Source organism: Lissotriton vulgaris, chromosome 1_1 (genome assembly GCF_964263255.1).
Source record: "Lissotriton vulgaris chromosome 1_1, aLisVul1.2, whole genome shotgun sequence".
Lineage (NCBI taxonomy): Eukaryota > Metazoa > Chordata > Amphibia > Caudata > Salamandridae > Lissotriton > Lissotriton vulgaris.
The window spans coordinates 733,640,455-733,660,112 of NC_141685.1; the positions used below are offsets into that span (position 1 = coordinate 733,640,455).

The 19,658-nt window shown below is 46.0% G+C and overlaps 1 protein-coding gene across 1 annotated transcript in view; it reads right to left on the reverse strand.

The window, feature by feature from the left end:
• The window catches only part of AXDND1 (axonemal dynein light chain domain containing 1), a 570,869-nt gene that overhangs the window by 486,579 nt on the left and 64,632 nt on the right, over window positions 1–19,658 (reverse strand). The window contains exon 3 of the mRNA XM_086955354.1: window positions 7,189–7,370. Within this exon, the coding sequence (XP_086811480.1) occupies window positions 7,189–7,370 (182 nt within the window). The remainder of the gene's footprint in view (window positions 1–7,188; window positions 7,371–19,658) is intronic.

A 19,658-nucleotide genomic window follows, 5' to 3' on the forward strand; every position in this document is an offset into this window, starting at 1 on the left:
AAAACACCACCAACTGATCCACACCACCAAGAAAACTGCATTCAAGGAACGACTGGACAACAACGCACACAACAGCAAGGAACTCTTCAACATCGTTAAAGAGCTCTCCAACCCCAACGCCGAAAACAACGACATCACCCCTTCGCAAGACCTCTGCAACTCCCTCGCCTCCTACTTCCACAACAAGATCGCGGACATACACAACAGCTTCAGCACTCAACCGACGCACGCCACGACCGAACCACCGCCCCCCACCACCACCCTCCGCGCCTGGACCACGATCAGCACCGAAGACACCATCCGCACGATGAACTCCATCCACTCCGGATCTCCGACCGACCCTTGCCCTCACCACGTCTTCAACAAGGCCGACGCTGTCATCGCACCCCACCTGCGGGACATCATCAACACCTCCTTCAACACCGCTACCTTCCCGGAGAGCTGGAAGCACGCCAAACTCAGCACCCTACTAAAGAAGCCATCAGCCAACCCCACTGACCTCAAGAACTACTGACCCATCTCGCTGCTCCCGTTTCCCGCAAAAGTCATCGAGAAGACCGTCAACAAGCAGCTGGCCGCCTTCCTCGAGTCGAACGGATCCCTCGACCTCTCGCAGTCTGGCTTCCGGGCCAACCACAGCACCGAGACCGCCCTGATCGCAGCAACCGATGACATCCGAGCCCTGCTCGACAACGGAGAAACAGCGGCCCTCATCCTCCTAGACTTCTCCGCGGCCTTCGACACTGTCTGCCACCGTACCCTAGTACAGTGCCTCAGCAACGTCGGAATGCAGGAGAAGGCACTGGAGTGGATCACCTCCTTCCTCGCCGGAAGGACACAGAGAGTCCGCCTCCCCCCGTTCAGATCAGAAGCCACCGAAGTCATATGCGGCGTTCCTCAAGGCTCCTCGCTCAGCCCAACCCTCTCCAACGTCTACATGAGTCCCCTCGCAGTCATCGCACGCCAGCACAACCTCAACATTATCTCCTACGCCGACGACACCCAGCTGATCCTCTCCCTCACCAACGACCCCGCCACCGCCAGAGCCAACCTACACGAAGGGATGAAAGAGGTAGCCAAATGGATGAAGAACAGCCGCCTGAAACTGAACTCGGACAAGACGGAAGTCCTCATCCTGGGATCCTCACCCTCCGCCTGGGACGACTCCTGGTGGCCCCCCGCCCTAGGCAGCGCACCCAAACCAACAGACCACGCACGCAACCTGGGCTTCATCCTGGACTCCTCCCTCTCCATGACCAGACAAGTCAACGCCGTCTCCTCGTCGTGCTTCAACATCCTACGCATGCTACGCAAGATCTTCCGGTGGATCCCCACCGAGACCAGGAAGACGGTCACCCAGGCCCTCGTCACCAGCCAACTGGACTACGGCAACTCCCTCTATGCCGGAACCACCGCCAAACTCCAGAAGAGACTCCAGCAGATCCAGAACGCCTCAGCACGACTCATCCTGGACATCCCCCGGCGCAACCACATCTCCGGACACCTGAGATACCTGCACTGGCTCCCGGTCAACAAGAGAATCACCTTCCGTCTCCTCACCCACGCACACAAAATCCTGCACAACCAAGGCCCAGGATACCTCAACAGCCGCCTCAACTTCTACGCTCCCAAACGCCAGCTTCGATCGACCGGCCACGCCCTCGCCGCCCTTCCCCTGCATTCGAAGAGCCACCACAGGGGGAAGGTCCTTCTCCTACCTCGCCACCAAGACTTGGAACTCCCTCCCGACCCACCTCCGCCTGACCCAGGACCACCTCGCCTTCAGGAAGCAGCTGAAGACCTGGCTGTTCGAGCAGTAGCGGACCCCCCCTCCCCTAGCGCCTTGAGACCCTCCGGGTGAGTAGTGCGCTAAACAAATGCTTTGATTGATTGATTGATTGTACAATCCACCAATGAACCCCCATAGGCCTCTCATCCTGTCCTGCTTCACATGTTTCTGTACTAGTACTGAAGTGTCTACAGCCCTTCTACAAGCAGCACTGGCATGTTCTGCATTGTGTACTAGTCTCCAGGTACGGAGACATCCAAGTGTACATTTGTATCGAAGCATTGAGACAACCAGGGCCACAGACGTCTCAGCTAAGGTTGTTGTGTAAGAACTGGTGGCAACAAAATGAAGCACTTCCATAAGCATGCTTCCATGGCGCCTCAGACGACTGAATCAGGTCAAAGACAGACATCGAGCTGTGGAACATGATGCACAATACCACAGTAATACTTTCTTTAATAGTGTGAAATATAACAAACAACAATAAGAATTAAACATTGCTAGCTAGCAGTGATAAGAGTGAGGTCTTCAAATATATATCCTAAAAGACATAGGCAAAATGTTGATGTCTCAGATTGAAACCCCGTCCAATCCAACTCCGCATTTCATCCTTTTGTAAGTAAAGAAAACAAGTACCACTGCCTTCTAATAATATCACTGTTAATCTACTAAATAACCCCCATCCAACTGCCTGACGTCTCCATGCACACTGCAGATACTCAACAGGAGCCAGAGAAAAGGCAGCTCAACAGCGACACACATATCATCACCCCAGCTGCGCACCATGGCACTTAGAGGCTTTTCCTCATTCCATCATCAATCAAGTTCCCGCTCATTAGCCTATCTCCAAATGAGGACTACTGTGGCTTGGTGATAGGCGAATTTCTAAAACCTGACAGAGGCCAACCTTCCCTCCACCCTGTAAAGCCTTAAGACCCAGAACAGGAGTAAGCCCCGTCTTTAACGGTCTTTTTATGTGTGTTCGTCTTGTATGTTATGAATGTTTGAAGGGTTAAAAATACGCCACACTTTGTTTAAACTCACGCTAATGTCAGTGAGATGAATCGAGTCACGCACCAATACACAATGAGTGTGTGAGACCGATTAAATAACGATTATTTGTTCACCGAGCACGCTATGATTGATAGGTGTGCCAGTGCAAGCCATGAAGGGCTTTGTCTTAATATATGTTAGCCCACTATATGTAGCACCATCATAAGTTGGTAGTATCCATTGGGAGTCTTACAGTACACCATCGGTTCGCGTAGGTTCTGAATGGGATACACTTGAGCGAGAGAGTTTTTTAAAAATCTGCAGAAGGATTAAATCTGGATCCCAGGCAGACCCCTTAAAACCGGACACTTTCTGTGAAGCCCACGAACTTATCACAGAACACATCCGAGACATCATCAATATGTCACTTTCCACCGCCAGTGTTCCTTCCAAATGGAAGCAGGCCTGGGTTTCCCCCGTCTTAAAAAACCCACTTTAGACCCTTCGCTTCCGGAGAACTTCAGGCCCATCTCCTTGCTTCCCTGGCCTGCCAAAATCATCGAGGCACACGTTAACAACATTCTGTCCAACTTCCTCCTTACCAACAACATTCTGGATGACTCTCAACACGGGTTTAGAGCTGGTCACAGCACCGAGACAGCCTTGCTCAGTGTTTCAAAGGACCTCCGTACCATTCTTGACACCGGCGGTACAGCAGCACTGGTCCTGTTGGACCTCAGTGCTGCCTTCGATACGGTGTCACACGAGGTCCTCTTGACGAGATTGGAGGAAATTGGAGTTACAGGGGTAGCCTTGGGATGGTTTAGAGACTTCCTGTCTAACAGGTCCTTTAGAGTCTCTACCCCCCCTTACATCTCGAAGGAGCATAGCATTGGACAGGGAGTGCCGCAGGGCTCTTTCCTTCGCCCTACCCTGTTCAATGTCTATGTCCGCCCTTTGGCGGAGGTGGCTAGAAGGAACGGACTTGCACTGGTATCCTATGCAGACGATACCCAGTTGGTGGTGGCTTTGAATAACAACAGTGGTCTGGAGTCCCATCACTTTAAACAGACACTCACTGACATCACCAACTGGATGACGGCAAATTTTCTCCAATTAAACGCCGGGAAAACTGAGATTCTGCTCCTGGGGAAAAACACCTCGTCCTGGGGAGACAACTGGTGGCCTGACGTCTTAGGCTCTCCCCCCAAGCCAAAGGACTGCGTCAAAAATCTGGGAGTATGGGTGGACTCTGCTTTAAAGTTCACCAACCACACTAAAAAAGTGTCTGCCACGTGCTTTGGCATTCTACGTAACATCAGGCCCATTTTGAAGTTCTTTGACTGCCGCACTCGCCAGCTTATTGTTCAGGCGACGATCCTTTCTAGACTGGACTATGCCAGCTCTCTCCTATTGGGAGCAAATCTGGCTGAAACCACCAGATTGCAGAGAGTCCAGAATGCGGCAGCCAGGGCTCTGGTTGGTCTCCCTCGCCATTCATCGGTATCTGGAGCCTTGAAAAAACTGCATTGGCTCCCGGTGGGAAAAAGGATCCAGTTCAAGGCTTTATGTTTAGCCTTCAAAATCCTTAAAACAGCCTCTCCCCCCATGCTGCGCCCCCTCCTGTCTGAATACACACCTAGAAAATCGCTCCGCTCAGAAGGGCAACATCTTGCGACCATCCCTCGCACTAGACTGGCCAGAGTAGGCGGACGTTCCTTCAGTTTCCTGGCTGCCAAGCTATGGAATAGTCTGCCCGAAGCCATCCGGGGTATTCAGGACCTCTTAGCCTTTAGAAAGGCCGTCAAAACTCATCTTTTTCAATAATCTGTCACTTTGCTGTGCTAACTTCTCTCTGCATTCTGTCTGCTCGCAGCGTCGGGACGCCCCTTGGCTGGGGCAGCCGTGCGCTATATAAATCTCCATAACATTAACATTAACATTAACATTAACATTAACATGCACACGGAGCGAGCAGACACGTGAGAGTCAGCACTACACTACGTTACAGGCACGTAACAAGTTTATTTGTGACTGTTTCCTTTCTTCCTCCCACAGGTCTTTTTTTGCTCTTCTTTCTCGCCCACTCAGGGACGAGGTACTTCCTACTACAGATTTTTGTCAGTAGGTTGTAGGAATCTAGGACTGGCAGCGCGTTAGTGTGCACTGACTACCCATTTTCCTTTGGTCCTGATGAAAACCCGGAATTTTCCCTCCACGGGTTGAAACATGTAGACCTAGCACATATAGATACACACGGTCATAATAACCTTACTTGTATCTGCACACCATTTTAATATTGTCCAGTAGCTTTAAAATAAAATTATTTTCACATAAGTTATACCAGGACAATTTTTAACATTTTTTTCTGCACCATTAACACAAATACCAGCTCCACTGTAGTTCAGGTGTCGAAGCACACCCTGATGGCACTCGGCTGTCAGGGTGGACCCCAATGATGAAGCATTTCACCAACCAGGTTGGTGAGTGAGGGGTTTATAAACAAAAGAAGGATTTTCTTCTTTTCCTATTGTAGTCATCCCACTCAGATCGCTCTTTGAGCTCCTCTTGGTGGTACTCCTCTCATGTTTTTTGTCGAATTTCTAAAACAAACATTACACGCTGAATAATCAATACACAAATAAACAAAACTGCACAGGTCATTACGCACTAGCAGGTTGCAGACTTTAAACTACTGGCGGTTTCCTGACATCGAAAGGTGCTCGGGAAGGGTTGTATTACAGAATTAAAAAAGGTTAAAAGACGATGAGGGTGTGAAGGATGGAAGAGGTGAACAAACCGAAGAAAGCAGAAGTCACAGGGATTACGCGGGTCTGGGTGCCAGGGAATTAAATAGAAAATAGAAAACGTACTTTACAGCCTGTCCGCGCCACCTCTGCTCCCAGGCTTGGCGCCTTCACGAAAGGCCTGGAGTGGACTGGTAGCCCCTCTCAGCCAATCCTGGACCTGCCAGCAGCGCCAGGATAGGCTTAGGGCACAACTACTACTCGCCTGCCGCACGCCCATTAGGAGACCGAGGGGCTCTAATGGGCATGCGCAAACAAGTGCAAACACAAGTGCGCATGACTGGGCATGGGCAAAAAACTCGCCCTCCGTCCCCACCCATGCTCACTTGTGTTGTGCTGCTGCCTGTTGTCCCTGGTCTGACACTCATGTCAGTCAACATGACGCCAGACCGCCCACCCCTTCAGACTCTGAAGGGGTGGGCGATCTAACATCATGCTGACTGACATGACTGTCAGTTCTCCCTCGGCATCTTTGAACTTAAGTAAACTGATTCAGTTTACTTAAGTTCGGAGACGCCGAGGGAGCTGCGGGCGGGGGGGCTACACCCCTATGGACCCACCGTGCCTGTTTGTGAAATGTCCTATGAAAGGTCTATTGCAGGGGTCTCCAACCTTTTCTTTAATAAGAGCTCCTTGTGGTCAGTGAAAATCTTCCCAAGCTACTAATATAGTTAGTGATGTAGAAGTTACCACATCAGAAAAGTTTACATTAGTGGTCCCCATATGCATGATTTACAGCAGTGATCACCTTCGTGCTTCCAGCGTGGTTGCCACCAGGAATGTAAAACATTTGTTTGTCTGTGTGGAATGCCTCTAAATGGGCAATGCATACTACAATAGCACCAATGCCCCTAGCACCAAGTTAATAAAATTTGTTTGATTTTTATCGCTCAAATATAAACCTTAAATATATTTTGGACATTCAACCATTTTCCTCAAAAGATTGATTTACACATTCTTAAATACAGGCATTTAAATTTCAAATATGCGTGTTTCAATTTTGCATACATATATTTAATCTAACCAAGCAAAAGCTTCCAACTAAAATTCCCTGGGCTGCACACAGGAGAGCCACTTAAAGGTAGCTGGTGAGCTGCCAGTAGTTCACGAACCACTCGTTGAAGAAGCCTGGTCTATTGCAACACAAACAAATCTGTTTACAAAAGGACGCATTATTTTCCAAGTAATAGTTGTAAGACCGGACAAAGAATTGCAGTCCAATAAATGTTTAGGGTTGATACCTTTATGGAACCAATGAAACACAATTATTTATAATATGTGATTACAGAGTATGGTTTCCGTCATGAGGATCTCTCAGTTTGCGAAGAAATTGATATGTCTCATCCAACATGGATGTGATTTTCTAAGGGTTGAGGGAAGGGGCTAAAATGAAACATGGAAACAAAACAGTAATGGTTCTATGAGCTGGGGATACCTGGGACAGAACAGGAGGTACACAAAGGACGGGAGAGTGAAATGATGAACCATAAACTCTATGCACAAGAGACATGCTGCCATTTTAGAGGTAGAATAATGTAGGCCTTCTGAGTGAAGAACATTGTATCAAGGTACCAGGACCCTTGTCACCTGCTGACTCACCTTCATGTCTTTCAAACTTTTAGTTTTCTTGGGTGGCCCCAGGTAGTCAGGGCGCGGCGCAGCATTCGCTGTAGACGTTAACACTGAGAGAATCTCCTCAGGAATAAAGTCGCTCTGCAGGGATGTGGGAAGAGGCTGCGACCGGTCCAAAGCACTTGACTTCTCTTTTAGTGAAGGGAGCACTAGAGTAAAAAGAGACCTCTTATTTCTGCACCTAGGCTCGCAACATGCAAAGAATTCAAAGTAGCTTTTATATTCTGAACAAGAGCAAAAGAGGGGACGAGGCGGAATTAAATCTTGCCCCATGTTATGTGTTATTGCTCAGCCTCTCTGTGGTCCAGATGTACGAAATCGAGTTGTCGTGATTTCCCAGTTGCGAATTTTAGCGATCGCTATTAAAAAATCGCAAACTGCGAAGTACACCGAAAGTGTTTGACACTGTTAGTGATTCACAGTAGGTAGCAAATGGACCTGCCTCATCAATATTCATGAGGCAGATCGCAATTTGCAACCCATTGTGAATGGTTACAATCACAGGGATGGTGACCTGCTGGAGTCAGCAGACCACCATGTCTGGGTTGCTTTTTAAATAAAGCAATATTTGTTTTTGTGATGCAGCCCGTTGTCCTTAAAGGAAACCGGGATGCAGTCAGAAAAAAAAAGCTACCTTTTCATTTCTTAAGAGTAGGCAGTGGTCCGTGGAACTACTGGCTGTTCTTAAAAAATGTAGGTGCCAACATTCACAAAGGGGAAGGGGTCCCGTTTACCATATGGTGGTAACTGCAATGTTTTGCGACCGCATTCCCTTTTGCAAAACATTCATACATACCAGTGCTATTCGGAATTAAGAAAGGATGCCATAAACTTGTCCCATAATAATACCGAATCGCTAAAGCAAAATGCGATTCGGTAACAAGTTACGGAGTCGCATTTTGCCTTCGGTACATGGCAAAATGCATTTTACTGGTCACAAACGGTCAGATGGACTGTTTGCGACCAGTAAAATGGTTCATACATCTGGCCCACCACTATGTGATGATGCAAGAGTGCAATGTTGTAATGGTGAGTATGAAATGTTAGCTGGAGGCTGAGCAGTTAGGTCTACAACGTACAAACTTCTTTTCCTTGGAGCATATGTGGAACCTAACATGGTAAAGACGTATCCTATACAAACTGGGGAGTCCTGCGTTCAACCGAGCTGTATACAATTAACTCACTGTTCTAGTGGAAATAAAACTGTTAATGAAACGTTACTTAACAAAAAGATCTTATAATAAACAATGTATATTTTACAAAACACACAGTAACAAAACAAATTCTTGCGAGTGTTAAGAGACTGAGGAGGAGGAGTACGGGCAACTTTAGATCACAAGGCCAGGACAAATGCCAAATATTCAGGCTACAAGGCGACTATAGGCAAATGATTAACTTTCAGGGAACTATTGTAAATGTATATCACATGTGCATTCTCAGATGCTAGGGCTATAACTATGTGGTTGATGGATACTCCACCTTGCTTCTTTTGGTTCTCTGGACAGATCAACTGGAAAAGATTTCCTTTCCTAAAGTTTTGCCCAAATGGCGCTTTACAGAAGTGCCTTAAGGCGAGCCCCGCTATCTTATTGCTCTGTAGGTGGAAGAAATGTCCCAAAATAGGTCCCTGTAACATAGGCAAAGCTCTGCTGAAGCTTCGGGAACAGGAGAGCCGCCACCACCCAAGCACTGCTGAAAGCACCCTTTCCATTCCCTACTGCTGGTGGCCTCTTCCATGTGCCCTACCGCTGACGCCCTTCTTCCACCTGAGGAACCTCTTTTGTTTGCAAGCAGATCATCCTGAGGTTTCCCCTACCGCACATATATTAACTTGTGTTGGTGGTTGCAAAGACCAGGCATTAGCACTCAGGTTTGGGGAGCGGGGTATGTATTTAATCAACAAAGTTTGACCCAGAGCAGGAGAAAGAGAAAGAAGAGTAAGATAAAGAGACAGGAAATTATAAATCATAGGAATAAGAGGTATGAGTGAAAATCAAGACTACACAGCCTTGGTATTGCCAAATGCAGCATACTGTAGCGCTGGGGCCAGATTCCTGAAATAAACTTTAGTGTCCTGCATGTATTTTTTTTTAGCAAGTTTAGCACTGCTTTGTGTCAGATGAGAAAATGGATAATTTGGAAATAATTATTGAATTTTGGTATGTTTTAACATGTCTTAACACGTTGTTTTTTTTAAACAATTTTTATTGGCTTTTTCAGTGTAACAGTACACGTAGAATTCGTTTTCTTACATGCAGACAACATACATTGGCATCTTCATTGTATACAAATAATACTACATTTGGTGATCTGTGACGGTCGACAATCATAACACCATAAACATGTTAATATTAGAGACGTGGGCCTCCGGATGTACCTCCACCTGGGTATAGCTTTTATGTCATGTGTGTGGAAGACCTTTTGAAACCCAGCCTGTATGTCAAAAACGATTTTTTGTCAGTCTAATGTCTTTGTTTGCACCAATCGGGCACCTATGTCCGTTACAATTGTGTTACACCCTGGCTCCCGCCCTACGGACTTGTTGTCAGTTCAGACACCTCCTGCGGTGGTTCACATAGGTTTCCCCGGTATTCATTCCATTTGCCCCAAATAGTGGACCATTTTTTGGGACATCCCCTATGTATAAATACCGCCTCTTCTGCCACCATCGTCGCATCCATGTCGTCCCCCCAGTGTGTTCTTGAGGGTACGGTACCGGATCCCCATTTTCTAGCTATGTTCCGCTTTGCTAGTGTCATGCCTAGTGTCGCCCAGGTCTGTAGCCCCCGGTTTAGATCCGTGGGCGGCCAAATATTTAATATACAGCACCGTGGGTCAAGTTGTATTTCTACCCCGCCTGCATTTGAAGGTTCAGACAGCACCTCTGACCAGTATGTTTTTATCCTGGGGCAGTCCCATAGTATATGAAAGTATGTTCCTGGGAGTCCACAAGCCCTCAGGCACCCAGGCTCCGGGATGTGACCTAATTTATGTAGTAGGGCGCGGGAATAATAGATTCGGTGTAGTATCTTCAGTTGTATGAGCTTTAACCGAGATGGTATGGAGGCGTCGCTTGCCGAAGCAAGTGCGTATAACCAGTCTTCGTCGTCTATGTCCCCTAGTTCCACCTCCCACTTGCTACGGAGAACCACTGTGGGGTCTGGAAGATTATTTATCAACTTACGGTACGTGAGTGAAATTGCTTTCTTTTCAAGATGGTCAGTGAGGAGTCTATCCTCCAGTGGGGAGGATTCAACCAGGGTCGTTCCCGGTGGAATGGCACCTTTCAGGGCATGTCTAATTTGCGTGTAGCGGTACCGCTCGGTACTCGCCATTCCGTATTATTCTTGCAGGGCTTCAAATGTGATGATTTCGCCCCTACTCCACAGGTCCCCTATCTTCGAGATACCTATGAGGTCCCACTGCCGGAACCCCTTAGTGTTAGCCAGGGTACCAAGGCGACGCCTATCCCAGAGTGGGGTGGCCATTGTAAGCACTCCCTCCCAGCCCAGAGCTCTCTGACTTAACACGTTTTTATCTTGTATATTATTGCCCGTTCTGTTTTATTATTGCTTATTTTGTAATGTGTTTATCTTTTATGATCTTCTAGGTAAAATTGAATAAAAATAATATCTGAGGTGAGGAACATATGATGATGTTTGATCATGAAGAAATCATGGATGTCTTTGTTAAGCGTTACTCAAACTTGTATGTGAAGGAGGACAATTATGCCCAACAATTTAGGAATATTTCTTGGAGATAGTCCCCTTCCATAGCTATCACCCGAGTGCTAATATCTTCCAAGTGAAGCACTGGTCAAGGAAACCTTTTCCAAATATTTACTCAGAACGATAAGGGAGGATGAGCTCTTGAAAGGAGGCAAATGTTGGTTCAAGTTTCAGAAATGAAGAGAAAACCAAGTGGTAACTTTTTGAGGTTATGGTTGTCATTGGATTTATATCTGTTTTTTCATGGTGCTTGCGAACAGATTTTGATGACTAATTTTTTAGTGTGCACGGAAGGATATTTCTGTAAAATAAAATGTAAATGGCCTGGCAGTACTGTAGCAGTTGGGCCGTCGAGTTATAGGAAGAGACAAATAAGATTCTGTTCTCAGAAATCGAGCTTTTCCCGCACCCATAAATGAGGCAGGAGTGGTGCGTGTTTCTAAGGCATGAAGTGACGAACCCACCAACATGTGGCAGGGTTCCCACTCCTCCATCCTCTAAAAGATCCCCTTAGCCATGATACAAAACACCACAACCCACTCAAAGCCTTTGGGAATTATTATGCTTTAGGCCCAAAAACATTGGGGAATGTGTTTGCTGTTCTTCCTAGTGGGAAGAAAGAAATTTGCTCTCCTGGGTTTGGTTTCTTTGTAGAATTACTGAACTTTTTGTATCATTAAAAGCCAAAAGTCCCCAACAAACTGTGCAGCTGCAGCAACACCAGCATTTTTCCGTTGTCACTGAATGCTACTCTTTTTCTTTTTATAATCCTTTGGGGAGCCCCTGAGCCTAAATAACTGCTCAAACTCTAACCTGGTAACTGTAAATTGGTTATCCAAGGTTAGCCTTTTGGTAAGCTGAGTGAAGACCCTAAATTGGTCTTCCACGATCTCTGGTCTCCATGGCGGTACCCCCTTCCTCCACAACCACTGCGCAAGTCTTGCACAGTGGGAGCGGAGTATTTTTTTGGAGTTGCATGGTGGCTTGAGCAATTAGCCTTCCAGTGTAAATTAAGACCTGAGGCTGGGGCAGAAGGAGGTGCCTACGTGTTGAATGCATATAATATTTACAAACATTATGGAGAGTCATTGCTCCTTTAACCCCGTGTGAACATTAGCACAAATGTGTATGGCCACAATACTATGGGTACACCTGTTTTTAGAGTTATCCCTGTATGATCACAAACTTGAAAAAGAATAACATCAGCAAGATGGAGGATAGATGCTGCCCACAAAGGACGTCGTCCCTCACTTTGCCTATGTCCTTCTTTGTTGGAGGGCCTGTCCGGAGGAAATCCATAATGTTGTTCACAAGAACAGACCCTGAAAGCTGTACCTTGGCCTCTGCACATATGCAGAGACCCCTACATTGCCTTCCAGGAAGAGGGCATTCCCATACTCCTCTCTGAGGATGGAAACCATGACCCAGCCTAATTTGCTGGCCCTATAAAATTGTGAAATGTACTGGACACTGGTTGACAGACAGCATCTGCACAACTGCCTGTGAATAAAAGCTGGGCTGGAGCTGCCCTACATGGACCTGCATAGACTCTGTTGCTGTGGTGCATCCTGAGTGGGGAGTAAGCATGCCATCACTTCCTCTTGGCTAGGACTAAACTTAAAGACCGCACTGAAGCTTTGCTGACCTGTCCGCCTGCCAACCTTTAAGTCCTAAGCAAGAACAAGGAACCTTGAGAGGACTATGATGAGGGCCTTGAAGCACACACAGTGCCCCATTATGAGAACCGAAGGCTGGCTGCAGAAGGAATTACCTTGACTGCTGATGTTCAGTGACATCTGCTTAGCCCCTCAAACTCTCACCAAAGTCAGAGAGAAGCTGCTTGAGAGACTGAAATGACAAGTGGTAACTCTGCATGGAGATCATGTGCTCACAGCATCATCAACTGGTAATGTTTAAGGGGCTTGTCTTAGACCCTGGTTTACAGAGTGCTCAAGCACCCAGATAGTCAACGATGAGCCTCAAAGAATCATGGCATCTGTTGTGACTCTTGTGCACCCTTGGGCCCTTGGGTTTGTACACCTTTTCTCACTCATTCTCCCGGAGGCCACTGCACCTCCGTGATGTCATAACGCATAAACACATGAAGTCTGAGACAATGTCTCCTCTCAAGCAGGTACCAGGTGCACTGAACCTTGAATAGCTGTTGGTTTTGCATGTTATGTGCGGTGTTAAGATATTCACAAACCTAATAATTTGCAGACTTATTACAAATTAACCATTTTGGTAGGAGATTATGATCTCCCTTTGTTGCAGTATGTAGTGCTGCAATGAATAATGGTTAGTGAGCAGTAACTCTTGCAAAGTTTGCAAACCCTGGCTACCTTAAGATTAGTTCAATACTGCACTGTGTTTGTCTAGTACCTTTCTATTCATGGTGTGTTTCGAGCTTCACTAACAATAGATACGTGTTACAATATTCACTAACATTAGAACTTTGCAAATCTCCAGGATTTAGCCAGAGGTCCTATTATCCAGCATTTGGCTAGAGGTCCTGTTTTCATTGCCATGTTGTTAATATTTATCATTTTACTTGGGATCACCAGTTCCTTTATTAGATTACCACTTTCATTCTGTGATTACTGACCTTCTTTGTCTTTATCAGATTTCATTTGTAGATTGGGCTTCGGAACTACTATTTTTAGTCAAAGTATTTGAGTAGCGTGGAAAACATAACTTTGGTTGGACATTTATACTACTGCGATAAACATGTCATATTGCACCTAAACTCACCATAAACACCTCTCTTGACTTCAGCCAAACTTTGGTTTATCTATACTTACTACAAGATTCATGGGGGATTAGTGAGGTCATCTTTGTGCTGCATATCTTGGTTTTGGACATTTTCAGCATGCTCACTTTCGAATTCACAATTGTGTGCCTCAAAGACAGGAGATCCAGACAATTATCAAATCTCCTCTATACTAATCAAAAGTGTGCCATCTACATGGAAATTCTAGCTCTTTCTATCAACAATCTTTAAAAAGTTCACCACAAAAATGGTACACCTCAGATTTTGGTTGAATTTTCGGGTTAAAAAATTGGGTAGACTTAATAAAGAAACAAAGGAATTCCTCTGCCTTGGTCAAAAATATATTTAGGGAGGTGAAAGTTTGAGTCATAAGAAAATGTGCTTTAAGCGAGATATGTACTTTGGGATAAATGTTATCGCATATGGGGGAAATGTTAAGAAAAGAAATGAAAAAAATAATTTGGTAGGCAGGGACAGCCCTAGATATTGCACTATGGCTCTTCATGTAACCAAACAACTTGACATTTTAAGGTTTAGGAAGGGATCTAAAGGCATAGGTACGTACTTGTTTTGCATATGTTGCACTCTTTTGGGCCTTCACAGTGCTTGCATTGATGGATTTTATTACATATGTAGGGTATTTATATGGCTAGGATGTTATACTGTGCATTGGGGAGCTATGTAACATCTATTTAAACTTCTATTAAATTGGCATCAATTTTATCTTGGAAATAACATTGCTGACTCCGTTGTAGATTCAAGATGCTACCTATTTTTTGAGACACCTCAATGAGGTTACACTTACACCATCTGTATATATATGTTCAATAGATAAATAAAGTCTTTACACCAACATGCCCACAATGAAAACCTGGAGTGTACAGCAATGACTATTACAGAATAAAGTTGCAAGAGTAAATTTTGGAAATAATATTAACCTATAACTACTCTTGTTAGAAAGACCCTTAATAGCAGGCAAATGGGTTATACTAGGGAGGTAAGTGGTGGGATGGATCTCGAACTGGAAATACTATAAATACAGCTTCCCGTCTAGTAGCGGTGCAGATTGTTAATTCCATGTGACCTGTCCGGTCTAAAGCAGAAGCTTCGTCCCGCTGATTGGGCTGGTAAGGGTGTTCTCTCCATTTCTGCTGTATTCAGGCGACAGCACTTTCCTAATGAGCGGCCGGTGGCGAAAGCGTTTGTGCTTATGGAGTTCAAATGTCGTTTTGGAATACAAACGCCATCTTGGGTTACAAACGCCATCTTGGGAGTCACGGCAAGCTCTTTCTGCGGGCTGACATTTTGCATATTGTACATCATGGAATTTCCTTTGGTCTGTATTTCTACAGATTATGCACTACTGACTTATTTGATTTACAGCGCTTCCGCCATTCACATATAATAACCCTAGAGGGGAAACAAGATTTGGTGGAAATATCCTAGCGTATTGTAAAGAACCTGTCTATTGGTTACCATTGGTGAGGAGTCCTTGATTACATGTGAACTCAGCATAATATTGAGAAAAATAACCAATGTCCTTTGTAAAAGGTAAAACCAGGTAAACGAGGAAGATGTGCACAGTACATTACAGATGCTTATGATAATTATTATTTGCCATTCTTTTTTTTTTTTGTTCAAATCTGTTTTTATTGTGAACACAGCGATAAGCCTACAACCCCGTATCGGGGCCGGCCGCGCAGAAAAGAGCCAGTAGGCATAATTGACCAGGGGAGGTGGAATCATTAACACAGCTCCCTGCCTACAACCCCCGGAGGGGGCCGGCCGCGTGGCGTAGGGGCAAAGATAGCAAGAGGTGGCCATACGCTGGCAATGTATCATTGTGCGGGGGAGGCGCGTATGAGGGGAAGAGCAGTGGTGTCACATTTTCAAAAGGCCCAACGGGGACCAAACTGCCCCAAAGAGGGGCGGAAGCCAGAGTGGCAAGCAGGAAAGAAGAAAAAGTTGGAAGAGGAGTGAGCAGTGGCGAGATGGAGAGGGGTCGGGGGGGTGTGTCTGCAGTCGCCGGTAGGGGATACAAGACGCAAACCAGCACTGGGGGAAGCGACTAAGAGCTTAGTCTGCTCGGGTCAGCAGGGATGAGGGCGTCCTCAAACAATTGCAGAGCGCGAAGCCTGGGAGGCATGTGGCGGGCATAGCTGATGGAGCACAGGTGACGCACAAGAGGTTCCCACACTGCCTTGAAGCGTACCCCCCTCGATTGTATCCGCTCCGTGAGCAGCTCCATAGTCAGGACCTGCCAGAGGCGCACAAACCAGGATGCTATCGGCGGTGCCTAAGCCCGCTTCCAGTACAGAGCAATGAGTTGCTTGGCAGCGCCTAACATGTGGAGGGTGAGGATCCAGTCGCTGCGCGTGAGGGCCCTAAGTGTGGGGGGTCGAATGCCCAGCAGGAGCGTGCAAACCTCTTCAGGGAGGGGAAAACCCAACACCTTCTTAATGTGACTAAGGACCTCCTTCCAAAAGACAGCTAGGGTAGGGCACGACCACCAGATGTGTACGAAGTCGCCAGTCGCAGTGCCACACCTCCAGCACAGCGGCGAGGAAGTGGGGAACATTTTGCTGAGTCTCAGGGGGGTGTAGTACCATTGCGTTAGCATCTTGTACGCGTTTTCCCTCTGCGGGATGCTGCGATAGGTTTTGGGGATGTCATTCCAGAGCCGAGCCCATTGAGATGGCGTGATATCAGCGCCAGTCGCCGACTGCCACTGCCTCTGGTAGGGATGCGCGGGCGGAGTGGTGGGGTGTTGCAGGATGTTGTAAATCTGGGAGATGAGCCGTTTCAGTCCCCCGAGGGAGCGTGCCAACTTCTCAAATGGAGTATATGCCCTGGTAGCAGCCCGATACATGTCGTCTCCCGAGGTCCAGTGGCGCAGTTGCGCATATTGTAAGCTGGCGGTTAAAGGGAGGTTAAATTCTTCCCTGCAGTCCAACCATGATTTAGGTGACCCTCCAAGAAAGAGGTCTCCTGCAACCCTGCAGTCTCCTTGTGTCCAGCTCTCAAAAGCTCGGGTCTGGGCAGCAGGGGGAAAGTGCGGGTTACCTGCAATGGGGGTGTGCGGAGAGGGGAACGTGGTTAGACCCTTGGACACTGCCACTCTGTCCCATACGTCAAGAACCGTCCTCGTGGGAACCGCCATATATGCACTCCTGGAGCGCGCCACACGCGGTAGCCAAGGCAGGTCCCATATGGTGCGCCCCGTGACCGCTCGGTCCATGTGGAACCAGTGCTTGTCGCTTTCGCGTGCACCCCTTATTTGCCATTCTTAATGGCGGTATCTGTGAGTTCTAGAAAGTGGTTTGCCTCCTGTGAGGCAAGGCACATTATTATTATCGGTAGGTATCTCAGGTCTCCTAAAAAGAAGCCTAGGCTAGAAGAAACTTGTAATAATTGAGTTACGTTCTCTTCATATGAAAATGTCCTACGGAAGAGGAGCATAGAAGCATATTGAACTGACATGGTATATATATATATTGTATCTCTGAATCAAAGTTGAAGATTATTTTCTTGTACAGGCAACAGATGGTAACAGGGTATAGACTGTTATAAGACGGTTATTTAGTCAGAGTAATAGTATATGGTTTTTGTATTACAAGTCTCCTTCCCTGCTGTTGCCTTTTCTTCCTTCCGTCGCTTGATCACCTTAACCTTCTGTGCTGTGATACCAATCAGAATTGAGGCTGTCAAGAGGTGGTCCTTTTGAGTAACAAACCGTACCTGAAGGATTTGACTCCGAGATTTCTACAGTACGGCTATCCATGAGCACAGTGTTGTGTCTTTGTTTAAGTCTTAAGACCAAATAATGTTGTACAGCCCTTGATGCCATTGTTTAATCTTTTTTTTTTAACCCTGTTGGTGCTGCTGGTGGCCCCCGGCCATCCCACGTGATGGTGGGCGTGTGCGGAGGACGGCCGAGGGCCGTTCGAACCCCGCCCACTGAATATAATGGCCGCACCGCGGCGGAATTCGCGCAGCGGTCAACGGGTTAAACAATCTTTATTTGTTTTTCAACAAAAGTCCCCACTTACCCCCCTTCCACCCTCCCCCATCAGACAAGTATAATCAATCAAATTCATTATTTACTTACATAGAGTACCCTATATTAACTTTGTCAACTGCAAATCAAAATGACAATTGTAACATCTTCCTCTTAAAATATAGTTCTATATCATGACCACGCTCAGTGGGGAAGATAATTCACCCCCCCCCCACCTATTTGCTGCTTTGGGTTTGACTCCACACAAGTATGGGAGTCCACATTTTCAATCCTCTTATACGTAGTTTACTACCTTTTCGTTTATATATAGCCATTTCTAGGTTAGATATTGCCAGCAGCTTGGCAAGCCATTGCTGAAACGATGGTGCATTAGGGTTCAACCAGGCTGATGCAATACACATTATTAAGGTTGCCATGGCAATAAAAATCAATTTATGTCTTGTTCTTACATAATTGGATTCTGTCCATATATCATCCCTTTTTATTCTGTTATAGCTCTCCGCAATAGAGTAATTTAGAGGCCCGGTAATATAATTTTAGGTTCGGGAGTGCTAGCCCTCCCCTGCACCTGGGTAGGGTAAGAGATTTGTAAGCACGTCAGGTTGCGAATAAGCCCAGATAAATCTATAGAATATCCACTCTATTGTTTTAAACCCCTGTGTCGTGAATTCAAGACATATTGCCAAAACAAACATAAAATCTTTAGGAAAAACAACATCTTAATAACATTAGATCTTCCTATGATAGATAAATGCAAAGACGTTAAAGATCTTTTTGTATAGTATCCATAAGGGGTTCTATGTTTAGCTTAACCACATTATCTAACTTAGACGAAAAACAAATACCTAAATATGTGGCTTTTTCTACTATGCGTATATCAGACATTTTTGCTTAGTTGTTAAGGACAATCTGGGTCTAACCTTGATTAAGTCCAAAATCAGAGATTTTGTCCAAAACACCCAGCCTCGTCTTCAATAGCTATTATGGAGCTGTTTGGGTCAAACGCCATTGTTTAATCTTAATGCTTTTAAACAGTATCTGTAGGTGGAGTTGCACAGTGTTCACAAGCCTGTTCTAGTCCTCCCCGGACAATTCATCAATGTAAAAAGCAGTACAAGGCAGTTCATACTCACAATGTATTTGTTTTTGATTATGCTTTAAAGTGCAGTCAATCAATACAAAAGATTACTCATTTAGAGTTCTTTTTAGTGGGAGCTCAGATGTAAGTTGTCAGGGCTCCCATACCAACAAAGCTGAAGTTCCTGTGCCCCATTAAGCGGTTAGGAAATTTCTGATTATGTGCTGGTGGAGCCTACACTGATGAAACCAACGCAAACTTGATTTTCCCTGCATAGCATGGAAAATCAACATTCCCCTCCCCCCACCGAATGGAAAAAAACTCAAGGATCATTGTTTTTTCGACTTTTGAGATAAATCGCTGCTTTAGGGGGTTTGTTTTTGAGAAAAGAAAACAGATCAGGCCACTCCAGCACAATGGCCTGCCTAGCATTCGTTTTGCTTAAAGTGCTTCGACCACATTGGAAGAAGCTTTTTCGTCACTATAAATCCTGCCAGGTAGGATGGGAACCACTCAATATGGCAGATGGTACTTCCCAGGAAAGCAGAGGTAAAGGCCTCTGTAAACCCCATGGACCTGGCGGACTTCCTGCCAGAGTTTAAATGATGCCCTAATTATTCTAAAAGCAATATCTAAACAAAGCTTCAAGTTATACTGAGTGATGTATAAAAAACCGGAAAGAGATTGGACAAGTTGGGGAATTGAAAGATCTAAGCATTAGTCCCATATGAAACATGCTTTTAGTTGTGATGATTTTGACTTATATTTGGGCTGAAAATATCATTGTGAATTGGCCACAGAAAGTTTTCAAGCTCAGATCTCCAGTTTTCTTGTAATGGTGAC